Source organism: Danio rerio, chromosome 11 (assembly GCF_049306965.1).
Source record: "Danio rerio strain Tuebingen ecotype United States chromosome 11, GRCz12tu, whole genome shotgun sequence".
NCBI classification, from domain to species: Eukaryota; Metazoa; Chordata; class Actinopteri; order Cypriniformes; family Danionidae; genus Danio; species Danio rerio.
This window is the reverse complement of record NC_133186.1, coordinates 4,378,076-4,394,404: the sequence shown is the minus strand read 5'-3', so window position 1 is coordinate 4,394,404 and position 16,329 is coordinate 4,378,076. Positions and strand designations below refer to the sequence as shown.

Genomic DNA, 16,329 nt, shown 5'->3' with positions numbered 1-16,329 from the left:
CACAATTTGTGTCTGAGCCTCTCTACAGGCTTCTCTGCAATCATTCAATGAAATTTCCTCATTGAGGTCCTTCTTCTATGCTCATAACTAATTTTCTGTTTCATTTTCTGTTTCAATTTTTTTTCACTAGGAACATAACAAAGTATAGCCAGGAAAAACAGGACTCCACCGTTCCCGACCCTCTCCGACATCCAGACTGCAGCACTGCCTTAAGTTTTGTCCAGAGGAGAACTGGTCCCCCGACCGAGCCTGGTTTCTCCCAAGGTTTTTTCTCCACCTTAATAGGTGGAGTTTGGTTCCTTGCCACTGTCGCCTCTGGCTTGCTTGGTTGGGGCTGGCAGAGCTGCACATCGGTGGGATGACCTTCAACAGGGACATTTGTATTAAATGATAATATTGGCTAAATAATAAGAGTGTAGTAGATGGAAATGGACACACCAAGAGCCACACACACACACCCGTGTTTCCTCTTTCTCAAGTAAATCCTGAGTGAAAATCCCGGTTAAAAAAAACAAGCAGATCAGAACAAAATACAGACTGCTATGTTGCACACAGGATCATTAATATGCACACACCAGACTGTGTTTGATTGGCCACAATTCCTAGTGAGTTTACTGTTACAAACTCTATTTTAAAAGTGCAGATTTGGGGAGGGGATAGGTAACAAAAAGGACACACAAAAATCCTATTCTCTATTAATTTAGAGCAGGGCTCCCCAAACCCAGAGATCTACCTGGAAACTTCTAATGTGCCTTCATCAAGAACACAGAATACAGCAGAACACACATGAAGATTCGATAATACACACACTGGGGAATTCCAAGTGATACTTCTGTCAAAATAAACACACACATACACAAAGTATTTCCCAAATGACAGAACTTATTGTATCAAGGAAATCTGCACAGATCCCCTTCCCCTACAGAACAGAGTGGCTAATAAGACTCACGATTGGCTAATTTCAGCTTAACTGGAAGTGTAGCCTTGCACTTTTCCTCATTCATTGTTTTCTGGAGGAAAGAACTGAAGAGTCAGAGTGAAACACCAATCAGAAGTGTTAAAAAGAGCTCACGGTGTGTTTCATATGATTTTTTTGTTTTTTCTGTTTTTAAGAAATGTCACTTGTTTTTATGTAAATGATGTTCAATAAAACTGTATGCATGTATTAGTTGTGTTTTGTCTCATTATTATATATATGTGGCTGTAGTGGCACACCATTTGGGCAAATCCTTATGTACCACCTTTTGCAGCTTCTATTCCAACAACCAGTATTTGCAAAAACGCGAGTAAGACCAATTCTTCTTTTAAAAAAGGTTTACTGAAGAAATGCAAACAAAAATGCAAAGTTTCAATAGACTCGATCAGCTCGGTCAAAAAACTGTGTTGCTTCCAACATCCATAACTGCAATCTGACTTAAACGTATGAACTAACAACCTCATGATGTCTTACTGTCGGAAGCCAAAATACCAAAGTAAAGGTTTCTTAATTGTATTAATTATTAAATCATGCATTTTAGATAATACAATCACAATGAATTCTTATTATATTTAAATATCGATTTTCATCATGTTTTAACCTTTTTAACTAAACTATAACCACAAATGGATTATGCATACTTGGCTCTTACAGTGGCTAAGAAATAAGTATGAAATTAAATGTATTTGGTGGGGGCAGTAGATGAAATCCTTAGCGTTGAGCCCTGATATGGGTTGTTGACAAATAGGCAGTAAAAATTGCTATGTTGTATGAAGTCTGATGTTTAATAAAATGTAAGAGGTCACTTATGGTATGTCTTATAGTGTGACAAAAAAAATGAAGATAAACTTGTTATAATATGCGAACAGCGTGAGAGTGAATTATCTTAACTGTTGGACACTAATCTTCATGTAAGGGACTTGCCAACCTGTCACACATGACGACACACGGGTTCAACTGCGCATACCGGTTGCAAAAAAAGACAAGTTGCAATAGCAAACATGTCGTGTTGTGCGGTGGGATGCCAAAATCAAAAGTCCAAAAATAGACAAATCTTACCGTACACCACATTGCTTTTAATGCCAACCGCAGACGTCTTTGGCTAACAGCCATAAGAAAAACTGAATGGAGTGAAGACCTAATTAAAAATGACTCTGCAGTTCTCATTTTATAACAGGTAAGTTGACGCTATGCTGAATCACACACATCACTCATTGTTGATTGCAGCAATGCAGTTGTTCTGCTTGTTGTTGATTACTCAGGCCTCGTACAGTTCTGTCTTCTTTCTTTGTCCATGGCTAGGCAGAACCTCGGTTTTTAGCACTACATATTTTGAATATGGTAATCGTGGAGCATTATTTCTTGCACATGAACACACAACAAAACTGTAGGCATACTAAGACTTTTCGGCCTTTAACTTCTTGTAAAATCTTGGGAGTTTAAACAAGATAGTTGTATATTTGGGGCTGGATGTTTGGCCATTTTGTCTTATCCAATATTCATTGGAAGAGTGCTATCGCAGATGGACCTGTCAGACAAACTGCTCACTTTAACGCTAATTTTGCCGAATAACTGCTTATCACTGGGTAACGAGCTGTTATAATATGCTGAAAGCATTATGCAATTAATATATATAATATGTAATCAATACAGGGCTCGAAATTAACCTTTTTGCTTGGTAGCACTGGTGCTCCTAACTTAAATAAAATTAGGCGCATCAAACAACTAAATTTCAACTAAATTTAATGCAATTTTTTTTGTTTCTCTTGAGTTTTGCTCCTTTTAGATTCTTTAATATTTTTCTCTTACAAAAAAATTTGGTTGTACAAATTTGGACCAGTATCATAAGTTCTTTTGTTAGATAAGCTCCAGATTTGGCTTCAGTACAGACTAAACTGATGTACATGCTCAAATATAATATTGTAAAACTTCCTGTAGAGAATATTAATTTAAATGAGAGATCTGTGAGTGTGTCATATGCGGAGCACGGTATGTATACACTGTACATGCGCACACACATTTTCTATATGAATATGTAGATTTGCAATATGCAATGTTGTCGTGTCTTAATAAATCTAAATATAAATAAATAAATAAAAAGTTTTTAAAATTTCAGTCCCGAGTCAACACTATTACAGACAATACCAGGGTGTACAGGACTGCATTGTTTTATGCCTAATATGCTTTTGATTGTTTAAATTAAACTGAACAGAATGATATTATGTGATGTTTACACCATATCTGCACTTTGAAATCACAGCAACAGCTGGAGGTTTGTAGTCCAGCATGCTGTTGCAATGTTTACAGTGTTGATCCTAAACTTTTGGGCTTCTTCCCTCAAAATTCTGACTTTATAACTCAGAATTGCGTCAGAATTTTATTTCTCACAATTGTGACTTTTTAACTCGGAATTGCGACTATTTCTTAGAATTTTGACTTTATAATTCACAATTCTGACATTATACCTCAGAATAAGGTATATGCTGAAGCATGCTAATAGGACTTTGAATTTGCCAGTAACCTGGGTTTATCGCTTCCGGTCAACTGAATGCCAATGCAAATATCTGCACATTTAAGGTCTGTTTTCTTTAAAAATCATCGATCTCCACCTGCTGAGTTATATCCGATATAAAGTGGGTCTCAGATTATACAAGAAGCACTGCATTAAATTACATTTTTCCTCGCCATGTCTTTAAAACATGAACATTTATTTTACCCCAGTATATTCAATAGAGCTTCTGCGCTAGCCTGCCGATTCTGACTGGCACGTGCGAGTAAACGGCTTTTTGTCTCGTTTTACGCTTGAGCAACTAAATAAATGAATGCCAAAGTTTATTTAACTGAATGTATTTTAATTACATTACAACATCGATGCTGTAAAAGGAACCATATAAATTGGGGGAAAAAAATCTATATAACAGATCACCTGAAGTTTATCAGCATGGGAAAAACAGTAAACTTTAACTTGGAATTGCGACTTTGTTTTTAAGAATTCTGACCTTATAACTTAGAATTCAGAATTTATAACTAAGAATTGTGACTTTATAACTCAGAATTGCGACTTTATTTCTCAGTGGTATCGGTATCTTGAATAAAAAGTGTAATAACTTCTATAGCCTATCAGAAAATAGTTGTTTCCCGAAAGCAATTTTGACATGGAAACAATATTTTTCTTTACATTTTATAGATGATATTTGGTCAACAAGTAGTGAGTTTTTACTGTCAAATAAGGTAAAAGAAATTCAATCATTTCTTCTTTTCAGCTTAGTATCTTTACTAATCAGGGGTCGCCACAGCGGAATGAACCGCCAACTTATCCAGCATATATTTTACAGAGTGGATGCCCTTCCAGCTGCAACCCATCACTTGGAAACACCCATACACTATGGCCAATTTAGTTTATTCAATTCCCCTATACTGCCTGTGTCTGGATTGTGGAGGAAGCTGGAGCACTTGGAGGAAACCCACGCTAACACTGGGAGAACATGCCACAGAAATGCCAACTGACCCAGCCAAGGCTCGAATCAGCGATCTTCTTGCTGTGAGGTAACAGCGCTACCCACTGCGCCACCTAAAAGAAATTCATTTCAAAATAATAATCTTCCTATCCCTGCAATATGTTTATTAATACATTTTACAAAGACATTTCACCACTGCGTTCTTTCTGTAACACTGAGCCTGGAAGTCTTGTACATCTATTTTTGTACTTGTAAATTTTCTGATGATTTTTGGAAACCGGTTTGATTTTCATTCTACTAAATAATTAACTTTGATGAATGCACAATTATTTTTAATTGTAAAACTGGCAATGATACACTCGATAATGCTTAGCAGTTGTTAATTTTAGCAAAAGTAAATTTAGCAAGGCAAAAGTAATGTGTATTCCTCCTTTAGTTTTTTCTGTAAATATTTTTAAATACTATTTTAAATAATAAATAATATTAAATACATTATATTTAAAATAATATTAAATATATAAAAATATTTTATATATTTTATATAAATATATTAAAATATTTAATATCAAAATAATATTTGACCTCAGCTACAAGTAACAAGAAGGCTATAAAACATCTCTAATAATGAAAAAGAAATCTGTACAGTCTAATAATTTTAATATGATGGGTCCCTTATACATATATATCCAATAATTACTTTATTGACATGACAAATGTTACAAATGTATAGCCAAAACAGTTCTAAAGTTTACATAAATTGTAATATGCATATATAATAAAAAACAGTAAACACAGTAAATAGTAATAGTGTAAAAAAAGGGAAGATATTTATATATAATTAAATATCAACAATACATATTCAATATATAATATTCAATATATTACATTAATATTCAATATATTATTCAACATGTATTATCCATACAAATCACTACAAAAATAATACATCAGAATAAACTGTACATTTAACAATCAACATTTTAGGATAAATCAGTAATAAAAACGTTATATTTACAAAATATAAAAAAGTATATTTACAATGATTCAATTTTAATAATCTAGGTATGTGCATGTCTATTTGTATGTATGTATTTTATTTTATATTCTGCATGATGACTGTTGCATACAAAGAGTTCAGATGCAAAAACCTCTTAATGCCATCTGTAATTCTCAGTTATTTAACTTCCAAGGCAATTAAAAGTGATTTTTTGTCACTTTAAAAGAAATTGACGTGCGTCTGCAGCTCCCTGAGTGGGCGGGGCTTTTAGAACGCGTTCTAAATTGGAATGCTGACGTATGTATAACCGCCCGTTTTGCAAACTGCCTCATAATCGTTTTGCATTGCTGTGATGAACTACAAACGAGATAATTTGGCGAGAAATAACGAACTACCGATGGATTTCTGCCAGAATCAAGGTAAAACATATGTACAACTCAGTATACATACATTTTTAAGCTTTACAGGTTTATATACTTGTATTTAAAATCAATGTGGTGTAGGAAAATGGCGAATGTGCTAAAATATCTGTACAAAATAAGTCAAACACATCCAGGATTTACTGTATGTTTAATAATTTTATGTATTTAATATATTTTGTACTTTACTGAAGTAAACTCAATCGTCAGTGTCCAATTAGTCACGAATATAAGCTTAAAATTCGTCGTTTTGCGTCGAGGACAGGTCATTAGGGCGTGGCTAGGCCTATTTTAGAGGGGCTGTAGCCCCCCTATATTTCTACTCAGCCCCCCTAAAACTTTTGTAATTAGCTCATAAACTGTACACTAAATTATCACCCCAGTCTCCTTTAAATTTGAAATGAAAACGGAGGCAGAAATCGTTTTATCTTTCACAGACTCACTCACTGACAGAGAGAGATACTGTAGAAACATCAAGTGTTGACTAGTATTAAAAAATACCCATTTATTATTATCATTCAGATCGTGAAATATGGGAATTAGCCTGTAAGTCTAAAATATGTATATGCATGTCATTTAAGTAGAAAAGTGGCAGTTTATTTATTTAATACATGGAAAAAAAAATACACTTGATTATAGAAAATGGTTTTTACTACAGTAAACAGGTGGGTTGAGCCTATTTGCCTTATTCAGAACTCAAATGCAATGCCTGTCTATGTAATACAGTGGAATACTAGTATACAACCCATATTAAACTAACATTTTAGGTGTATTACTATTAAATGACTACTTATAAATGTATCATTATATTTATACTATTATATATTAGAATATTATTATATTGTTAATGTTTTCAATGAGTTACTGTTTTTTTTTTTTTCCGGAACATTTTTATTCACAGATTAATATTGTCTCACATTACATAAATAATGTGATGTTTAAATTAAATGTCACTTTATTGTGAACTACACTGTAAGGAAAAATCTGTAAAAATACAAAGAATGTCCTGTTAGAAAATAACCAGTACATTTCTCAGTTTTTTTACGGAAATTTCCTTCTTTTAGTAAACGGAAAATTATGTAAAACTTCAGTAAAAAACATTGTGAGTTTCCTTCCTCTTGTTGAACACAAAAGAAGATATTTTGAAGAATGCACATCCATAGTAGAAAACTCATTAGATGATGAAATTAAGATTTTGGTGTTTGTTCAGAAAAGCTAAATGATATGTTTCTCCCTCAGAATCAAACATGATGACCAACAACAACACAAGAAGATTGTTCCAGCGGTTCTCCAAATATCAAGGTAAGCAGCTGTATTTGAAGTAAATTGTTTTTCAGACAGTGAATATTCTCAGCCAGATGTGCTGTAATGAGTGCAGAAATGTACATGTTTTGCTGATTACTGTATATTATCTTTTCCAGGACTTGCAGTTGTTCTTGATGAGGAGGAGGACGCTCTATTCAGAGCTAGTCCAGCCGCTTTCAAAGGTATGAAATTATTCCGTTTCTGTTTTCTGATGTAATGATGAATCCAGACAACTGAAATTAGGGCTGGGCGATAGGACTTTTTTAAAAATTACCCAATTTTTTGCACCACTACTTAAAAATTGAGTTAAATGGTATTAACTTATAGAACATGCTTTTGTTTTAATGTGTTTTAAAATGTTTTAATGATTAATTGTGCAGCGATACACTGAATGCATTAATACAGCATATTGACAGAAGACACCTTTAATAACCTGAGAAACAGGGTATACGCGAGATCTTAAAAAGTATTGAAATGTCTTAAATCTCAAAAGATACATTTTAGGCCTTAAAAAGTCTTAAATCTACTGAAATATTATATTGTAGCTCTTAAATCTTTTTTTAATAGATCATAATTTTCCTTTGTTTATGTATAGCTAGCCAAATTAGCCATTTTTATTTAAAAATAGCATTTAACTACTTTCCTTACAGTAACATTTGCATAAAAGTTCTAAAAAATTTTTACTACTGAGGACTACTACTGACCTGACATATATTTTTGTTAATAAATTATTATTATTGCATTATTAAGTTACAATCACTTAAGTGATAATAATATTTCTTTTAAAAGGTCAAGTGAAAATCTTTTCCAACTGGGATATTCGAAACGAAAATTCTCTGAGCATTTAGCCCTGTATAAGTCTAAAATTTAAACCATAATGGTCTTAAAAAGTCTTAAATTTAACTTAGTGAAACCCTGAAGAAAACATTTAGGTGCCTCCACAACTTTTCCCGTCATCATTAAATATTAAACAGGGCAGACAAAATGTTTTCATACATGTGATTTGAATGATTCAGAAGTTGATTGTTACAAATGTTCACATCTAAAATCTAAAAGAATTTTATTTTTACTTCAACCAATTGCTCAACTAACCAGCAAGCTGATAATGTTTTTTTCTGTCTATTCTTCTTCTGCCACAGTGTCTAAGACTGCCTCTGAGAATAACCAGATTTCTCAGGTTGAGAGTGTTTCTCCAAAAGACACTTTCTCTGGGAACGACGGTGTCTCTGTGGTAGTTTTCCTACATGAGAGTGATGGTGTCTCTGAGACGTTTCTTTGCTCTGAGACTGACACCTCCTCTCCGACAAACCGTGTCTCTGTGATGGACACCTTCTCTGAGATTGACTCTGTCTCTCAGATTGAAGGTGTTGCTCCAGTGGACACTTTCTCTGAGACTGATGATGTCTCTCCAACTGATGGTGTTCCTCCAATGGACACCTTTTATGAAACTGAAGCTGTCTCTCAGATTGATGGTGTGCCTTCAACGGACACTGTCTCTGAGACTGAGGCTGACACTGTCTCTCAGATCGATAGAGTTCCTATTATGGACACTTTCTCTGAGATTGACTCTGTCACACATCACAACCAATACCCACCCAGCACAAGTAAGATGTACTCTTACTTTGAGTATCGCAGGAAGAAGGCTGACCCTACAAACACAAGAAGACTGATTCAGCGTTTTTCTGAATATCAAGGTAAGCGCAATAGGGAAGCAACTGAATTTGACTTAAATTGTTCTTCAATTGTTCTTTTTTGACATTTTACTGAACGCTGTTTGTTATCTTTTCCAGGACTTGCAGTTCTTCTTGATGAGGAAGAAGATGATATATTCAGGGCGAGTCCAGCTTTCAAAGGTATGGAATTATTCAGTTTTTGGTTTATGCAATGATGAATCCAGAGACTATTGACTAACCAGCATACTGATAATGTTTTTTCTGTCTTTTCTTCTTTTCCCACAGTATCTAAGACTGCCTCTGAGACTAACCAGATTTCTCAGATTGAAAGTGTTTCTCCAAAAGACACTTTCTCTGAGAATGACGGCGTCTCTCAGGGTGATGGTGTGCCTTCAACCGACACTGTCTCTGAGACGGACGCTGTCTCTCAGATTGATAGAGTTCCTGTGATGGACACTTTCTCTGAGATTGTCTCTCAGATTGAAGGTGTTGCTCCAGTTGACACTGTCTCTGAGACGGACGCTGTCTCTCAGATTGAAGGTGTTGCTCCAGTGGACACTGTATCTGAGGCTGACACTGTCTCTCAGATTGATAGAGTTCCTATTATGGACACTTTCTCTGAGATTGACTCTGTCACACATTACAACCAATACCCACCCAGCACAAGTAAGATGTACTCTGAGTGTCACAAGAAGAAGGCTGACCCTACAAACACAAGAAGACTAGTTCAGCGTTTCTCTAAATATCAAGGTAAGCGCAATAGGGAAGCAACTGAATTTGACTTAAATTGTTCTTCAATTGTCCTTTTTTACATTTTACTGAATGCTGTATGTTATCTTCTCCAGGACTTGCAGTTGTTCTTGATGAGGAAGAAGACGCTATATTCAGGGCGAGTCCAGCTTTCAAAGGTATGGAATTATTCAGTTTTTGGTTTATGCAATGATGAATCCAGAGACTATTGACTAACCAGCATACTGATCAATTTTTACTTTTCTTCTTCTGTCACAGTGTCTAAGACTGCCTCTGAGACCAACCAGATTTATCAGATTGAGAGTGTTTCTTCAAAAGACAGTTTCTCTGAGATTAATGCTGTCTCTCAGATTGATAGAGTTCCTGTGTTGGACACTTTCTCTGAAACTGACGATGTCTCTCAGGCTAGCTCTGATTCAGAGGACTCAGGAAAGCATAAAGAAGATGCTGACTTCAACATCTTGTTAGCCACTGACTCCTACAAGGTGACACATTACAACCAATACCCGCCCAACACTAGTAAGATGTACTCTTACTTTGAGTGCCGTGAGAAGAAGGCCAACCCCAACAAACCCAGGAAAATCAGATATGACACGACGGTCTTCTATGGACTTCAGTATGTTCTCCACAAGTACTTTAAAGGACAGGTCGTCACACTGGAGAAGATTCAGGAAGCAAAGGAAGTGTACCGGGAACACTTTCATGACGACATGTTCAATGAGAAAGGATGGAATTACATTCTGGAGAAGTACAACGGCCATCTTCCCATCGAGATCAAGGCTGTGCCAGAGGGAAGTGTAATCCCGCGTGGAAACGTGCTGTTCACTGTGGAAAACACAGATGATGAGTGCTACTGGCTGACTAACTGGATAGAGACGATTCTTCTGCAGATCTGGTATCCTATCACTGTCGCGACCAACTCGCGAGAGCAAAAGAAGATTCTGGCCAAATATCTGATGGAAACCTCTGGAAGCCTGGACGGGCTTGAATATAAGCTGCACGATTTCGGCTACAGAGGAGTTTCATCTCAGGAAACAGCTGGAATCGGTGGATCTGCACACTTGGTAAACTTCAAAGGAACAGACACCATGGCTGGGATCAGACTCATCAAGAAATATTACGGCACTAAAGAGCCAGTTGCTGGTTTCTCGGTGCCAGCTGCAGAGCACAGCACGATCACAGCCTGGGGAAAGGACCACGAGAAGGACGCTTTCGAACACATTGTCAGGATGTTCCCATCCGTCCCTGTATCTGTGGTCAGTGACAGCTACGACATCTACAACGCCTGCGAGAAGATCTGGGGCGAAGAACTGAGGTCTCTGGTGGAGATGCGTAGCGCAGACGCCCCGCTGGTGGTCCGACCCGATTCAGGAGACCCTCTAGAAACAGTTCTGAGAGTGCTCGAGATCCTAGGAGAGAAGTTCCCTCCGCTCGAGAACTCCAAAGGCTATAAGGTGCTGCCCCCCTACATCAGAGTCATCCAGGGGGATGGCATCGACATAGAGTCTTTACAGGACATCTTAGAGGGCATAAAAAAGCACGGATGGAGCATTGAGAACATCGGCTTTGGTTCAGGAGGATCTTTGCTGCAGAAACTGAACCGAGATATGCTCAGCTGCTGCTTTAAGTGCAGTTATGCGGTGACGAACGGGGTGCCCATAAACGTCTTTAAAGACCCCATTGCAGACCCCACTAAAAAGTCAAAGAAAGGCCGGCTTTCCCTTCACAGGACACCCAGTGGAAGTCTGGTGACACTGGAAGAGGGAAGCGGCAGTCTGGGGGAGTACGGAGAAGACTTGCTCCAGACTGTGTTTAGGAATGGGAAGATCATAAAGACGTACACCTTCGATGAGGTCAGAGAAAATGCGGAGCTGAAGGAGAGTGAATTGTGTCCCTCTGAGCAGCTCCCATCATCCCCTTCTTCACCACACTGCTCACAGACCCGAGCACACACACAACATGCAGAAACAGGTGAGACTTACACAACATTTTTCACTAAATCATGACAAAGATACTTTACACCACTTTTATGCACAATATTTAGTAATATTGGAGATCTATAAACTCTTATTAGCCAGTTATATTGTATTATTTACAATCTTGTGTTCACAATTTGTGTCTGAGCCTCTCTACAGGCTTCTCTACAATCATTCAATTAAATTTCCTCATTGAGGTCCTTCTTCTATGCTCATAACTAATTTTCTGTTTCATTTTCTGTTTCAATTTCTCTTCACTAGGAACATAACAAAGTATAGCCAGGAAAAACAGGATTCCACCGTTCCCGACCCTCTCCGACATCCAGACTGCAGCTCTGCCTTAAGTTTTGTCCAGAGGAGAACTGGTCCCCCGACCGAGCCTGGTTTCTCCCAAGGTTTTTTCTCCACCTAAATAGGTGGAGTTTGGTTCCTTGCCACTGTCGCCTCTGGCTTGCTTGGTTGGGGCTGGCAGAGCTGCACATCGGTGGGATGACCTTCAACAGGGACATTTGTATTAAATGATAATATTGGCTAAATAATAAGAGTGTAGTAGATGGAAATGGACACACCAAGAGCCACACACACACACCGGTGTTTCCTCTTTCTCAAGTAAATCCTGAGTGAAAATCCCGGTTAAAAAAAACAAGCAGATCAGAACAAAATACAGACTGCTATGTTCCACACAGGATCATTAATATGCACACACCAGACTGTGTTTGATTGGCCACAATTCCTAGTGAGTTTACTGTTACAAACTCTATTTTAAAAGTGCATATTTGGGGAGGGGATAGGTAACAAAAAGGACACACAAAAATCCTATTCTCTATTTATTTAGAGCAGGGCTCCCCAAACCCAGAGATCTACCTGGAAACTTCTAATGTGCCTTCATCAAGAACACAGAATACAGCAGAACACGCATGAAGATTCGATAATACACACACTGGGGAATTCCAAGTGATACTTCTGTCAAAATAAACACACACACACATACACAAAGTATTTCCCAAATGACAGAACTTATCGTATCAAGAAAATCTGCAGATTCCCTTCCCCTACAGAACAGAGTGGCTAATAAGACTCACGATTGGCTAATTTCAGCTTAACTGGAAGTGTAGCATTGCACTTTTCCTCATTCATTGTTTTCTGGAGGAAAGAACTGAAGAGTCAGAGTGAAACACCAATCAGAAGTGTTAAAAAGAGCTCACGGTGTGTTTCATATGATTTTTTTTGTTTTCTGTTTTTAAGAAATGTCACTTGTTTTATGTAAATGATGTTCAATAAAACTGTATGCATGTATTAGTTGTGTTTTGTCTCATTATTTTACATATGTGGCTAAGAAATAAGTATATAACAAAATGTTTTTGGTGGGGGCAGTAGATGAAATCCTTAGCGTTTATATGGGTTGTTGACAAATAGGCAGTAAAAATTGCTATGTAGTATGAAGTCAGATGTTTAATAAAATGTAAATCGTCACTTATGGTATGTCTTATAGTGTGACAAAAAAAATGAAGAAAAACTTGTTATAATATGCAAACAGCGTGAGAGTGATTTATCTTAACTGTTGGACACTAATCTTCATGTAGGGGACTTACCAATCTACGTCACACGGGTTGCAAAAAAAGACCAGTTGCATTAGCAAACATGTCGTGTTGTGCGGTAGGATGCCAAAATCAAAAAATAGGAAACTTAAATTCTATTTCTGCGGCAGCTCACCTGCAGTGCAACAGAATTCAGAGGTAAGCACAGTAAAAAACACTGAAATACGAACTAAATGTCACGTTAAATCTTTCCCTGCTGAAAAATCCAGCTTAAACAAGCCTAGGCTGGTTGGCTGGTTTTAGCTGGTCGACCAGGCTGGTTTTAGAGGGGTTTTGGCCATTTCCAGGCTGGTTTTCAGTCATTTCCAGCCTGGTCTTAGCTGGTCAGGCTGGGAGGTGACCAGCTAAAACCAGCTTGACCAGCCTAGCCAGACTGGGAGCCCAGCCAAAACCAGCTATGTCCAGCTTAAACCAGGCTGGTCAAGCTGGTTTTAGCTGGATTTAGCTGGTCATTTTCCAGCCTGACCAGCTAAGACCAGGCTGGAAATGGCTGGAAACCAGCCTGGAAATGGCCAAAACCCCTCTAAAACCAGCCTGGTTGACCAGCTTAAACCAGCCAACCAGCCTAGGCTGGTTTAAGCTGGATTTTTCAGAATAATTATTCTGCCACTATTTTTCAAAACTATGTCTTGCCCATTTGCCACCAAGTTTTTATTCAGTTCAGAATGTCATAAAATGTATGACTCCATTTTGTATCTGTTGAATGATGATGGGACATTATTTCACCCATGTTTTGAAAAATATTATAAAATGTGTACTAGTTTGCTTAACTCATTGGTTCTATAGGTGAATTGAATAAACTAAATTGACAGTAGTGTATGAGTGTGTACGAATGTACTGGTTTTGTGCTCAGGGTTTTTTTTTAGCTTACTATATTTTCATATTTATATGCATATCTCAAAGCATAAGTTGTATATATATTTTTTTTCAAAAAATTACGTTTATGACCGCATTCAGTGCATAACATTAATTTTGTATGATGAGTCCAACCTTCAGTTGTGTGCTGCGAGTTTCTCTATGAGGATTTTTAGTGTCTGACTGTGTGAATGATTCTCTTTGACAGAGTGCATGATGGGAAGGAGACAGCGAGAGATTACACATCATCAAAGCCATGTTTGCAGGAGAAACGTGTTTGCCGTTTGAGCGAGGGATATTTCAGAAATGCTGAAGCATATCAAAAGTGCCAGCACTCTCTCAGTTTAGCACACAGACTTCAGACTTTTTTTGTAATTACATCTCCAGAAATATCTCCTCGACCCATTATATTACAGAAGGAGGTGAGAAATGAGATTTTATATTTATCTAATTGGTTTTATCCTTTAATTATACATTTGATCACAGTTGCGAGAATAATCTATTTGGATCATTCAACTCATTAGACTATTTTTGCATGAGCTTTATCTCACATTTTATTATATTTTTCAAAATATGGTGGAACAATGTTCCATCATCATTCAATAGATATGTTAAGTCAGACAAAAACAGTCATATTTAGATTTTAACTGAAAAAATCTTAACAGTTTTAAAAAATAGTGGCAAAATAAAGATTTTGACCTTTTGTTATTTCAAGGATGCACAGCGATCATAAGTAGAGACTTTTAATATGCCATCAAATAATTCTTGTTTACTGACAACATTCATGTTTGGTACGACAATCGATACTCAAAAGACATTTAAAAAAAAAAAGTATGATGATAATAGTTATGATAATCATTATTTTAAAATTAATACATTTCCAAAATTATATTATATTAAGATAAGTGATAATTTGTTTTTACATCTAATTGGCTTTATTTTTAAATTATTAATTTAATAGTTCATAGAGAATAATCTAATCCATAACATTTTGTATTATTTTACTCATTGGAACAGCACTGCATGACTTTTTACACACATTTTATTGTAAATATTTTTCAAAATATGGCTCAATTTATGTTCCTTCATCATCATCGTCATATCACCATCAAAACTAGACAAGGGCGTCACGATGTCGCAATAGGTAGCACAAGCCCCGGCTGGGTCAGTTACCTTTTCTGTGTAGAGTTTGCATGGGTGCTCCAGTTTCCCCCACAGTCCATAGACATGCGCTGTAGGTGAATTGAATAAGCTAAATTGTCCATAGTGAATGCAAGAGTGTGTGGGGTTTTCCCAGTGTTGGGTTGCAGCTGGAAGGGCATCCACTGCATAAAACATGCTGGATAAGTTGGTGGTTTATTCCACTGTGGCAACCTTTGATCAATAAAGGGACTAAGCCAAAAAGAAAATGAATGAATAAATAACTTGACGACACTAACACTTAGTAGTTTGAACTGATTTAATTAACATTTCAGAGTCTTTTATTATGTCATGAAACCTTTTGTTCGATAGTTTTTTCCGATATGACTGACAAGATATTTTTACAAACTATTGTTACACTGAAATACATTTTTAAAAGTATCTTGGAAAAAATTATCATAATTATATATGTAGACCTTTCCGAAAATGGATTTTTATAATTCAATTGATCACTGTTTCAAAAATAATCTAAGCCGTATCCATTTGGATCATTGATTCAACTCACACATTTTATTATTTAAAAAAAAAAAAAAAGATTGTGCCGAATGTTTATTATCATTTTGCACAACATTTATCTTAATGTAAAAACGAATTAACTTATTTTGACTTGTAATGAAGTATGACTAATATTTTACTATCAAAAACTATAGAATATATATTATTGACTATTTTTTCCGTATTGATACACTGAAAGACGATTCAAAAAGTATGATAAAAGGCATACGTTTTCAAATGAAAATACCATGATACACTCATTGGCCACTTTATTAGGTACAGTTGTCCAACTGCTCGTTAACGCACATTTCTAATCAGCCAATCGCATGGCAGCAACTCAATGCATTTAGGTATGTAGACATGGTCAAGACGATCTGCTGCAGTTCAAACCGAGCATCAGAATGGGGAGGAAAGGGGATTTGAGTGACTTTGAACATGGTTGTCTTCTGATGACTACTTCCAGCAGGACAATGCGACATGTCATAAAGCACGAATCATCTCAGACTGGTTTCTTGAACATGACAATGAGTTCACTGTACTCAAATGGCCTCCAGTCACCAGAGCTCAATCCAATAAAGCACCTTTGGTAGTTGGTGGAACAAAAGATTCGCATCATTGATGTGCAGC

The 16,329-nt window shown here is 36.6% G+C and overlaps 1 protein-coding gene and 1 long non-coding RNA gene across 4 annotated transcripts in view; both read left to right on the top strand.

Moving 5' to 3' along the window:
- Positions 1-3,044, top strand: part of nampt4.2 (nicotinamide phosphoribosyltransferase 4, tandem duplicate 2) — a 40,405-nt gene extending 37,361 nt beyond the window's left edge. For all 3 annotated transcript variants that reach the window (XR_012386949.1, XR_012386948.1, XR_002459722.3), the window contains one exon: positions 131-3,044. This is a non-coding gene — a long non-coding RNA (nicotinamide phosphoribosyltransferase 4, tandem duplicate 2). The remainder of the gene's footprint in view (positions 1-130) is intronic.
- A 2,616-nt stretch (positions 3,045-5,660) lies between these two features.
- Positions 5,661-12,847, top strand: nampt4.1 (nicotinamide phosphoribosyltransferase 4, tandem duplicate 1). The gene is made up of 9 exons (XM_021472385.3): positions 5,661-5,850; positions 7,090-7,152; positions 7,272-7,337; positions 8,295-8,849; positions 8,946-9,008; positions 9,114-9,578; positions 9,674-9,736; positions 9,837-11,549; positions 11,816-12,847. Exons 1-9 carry the CDS (start codon positions 5,784-5,786, stop codon positions 11,821-11,823), a joined length of 3,063 nt encoding a protein of 1,020 aa, XP_021328060.3. The 5' UTR covers positions 5,661-5,783; the 3' UTR covers positions 11,824-12,847.
- Positions 12,848-16,329: the final 3,482 nt, after the last annotated feature.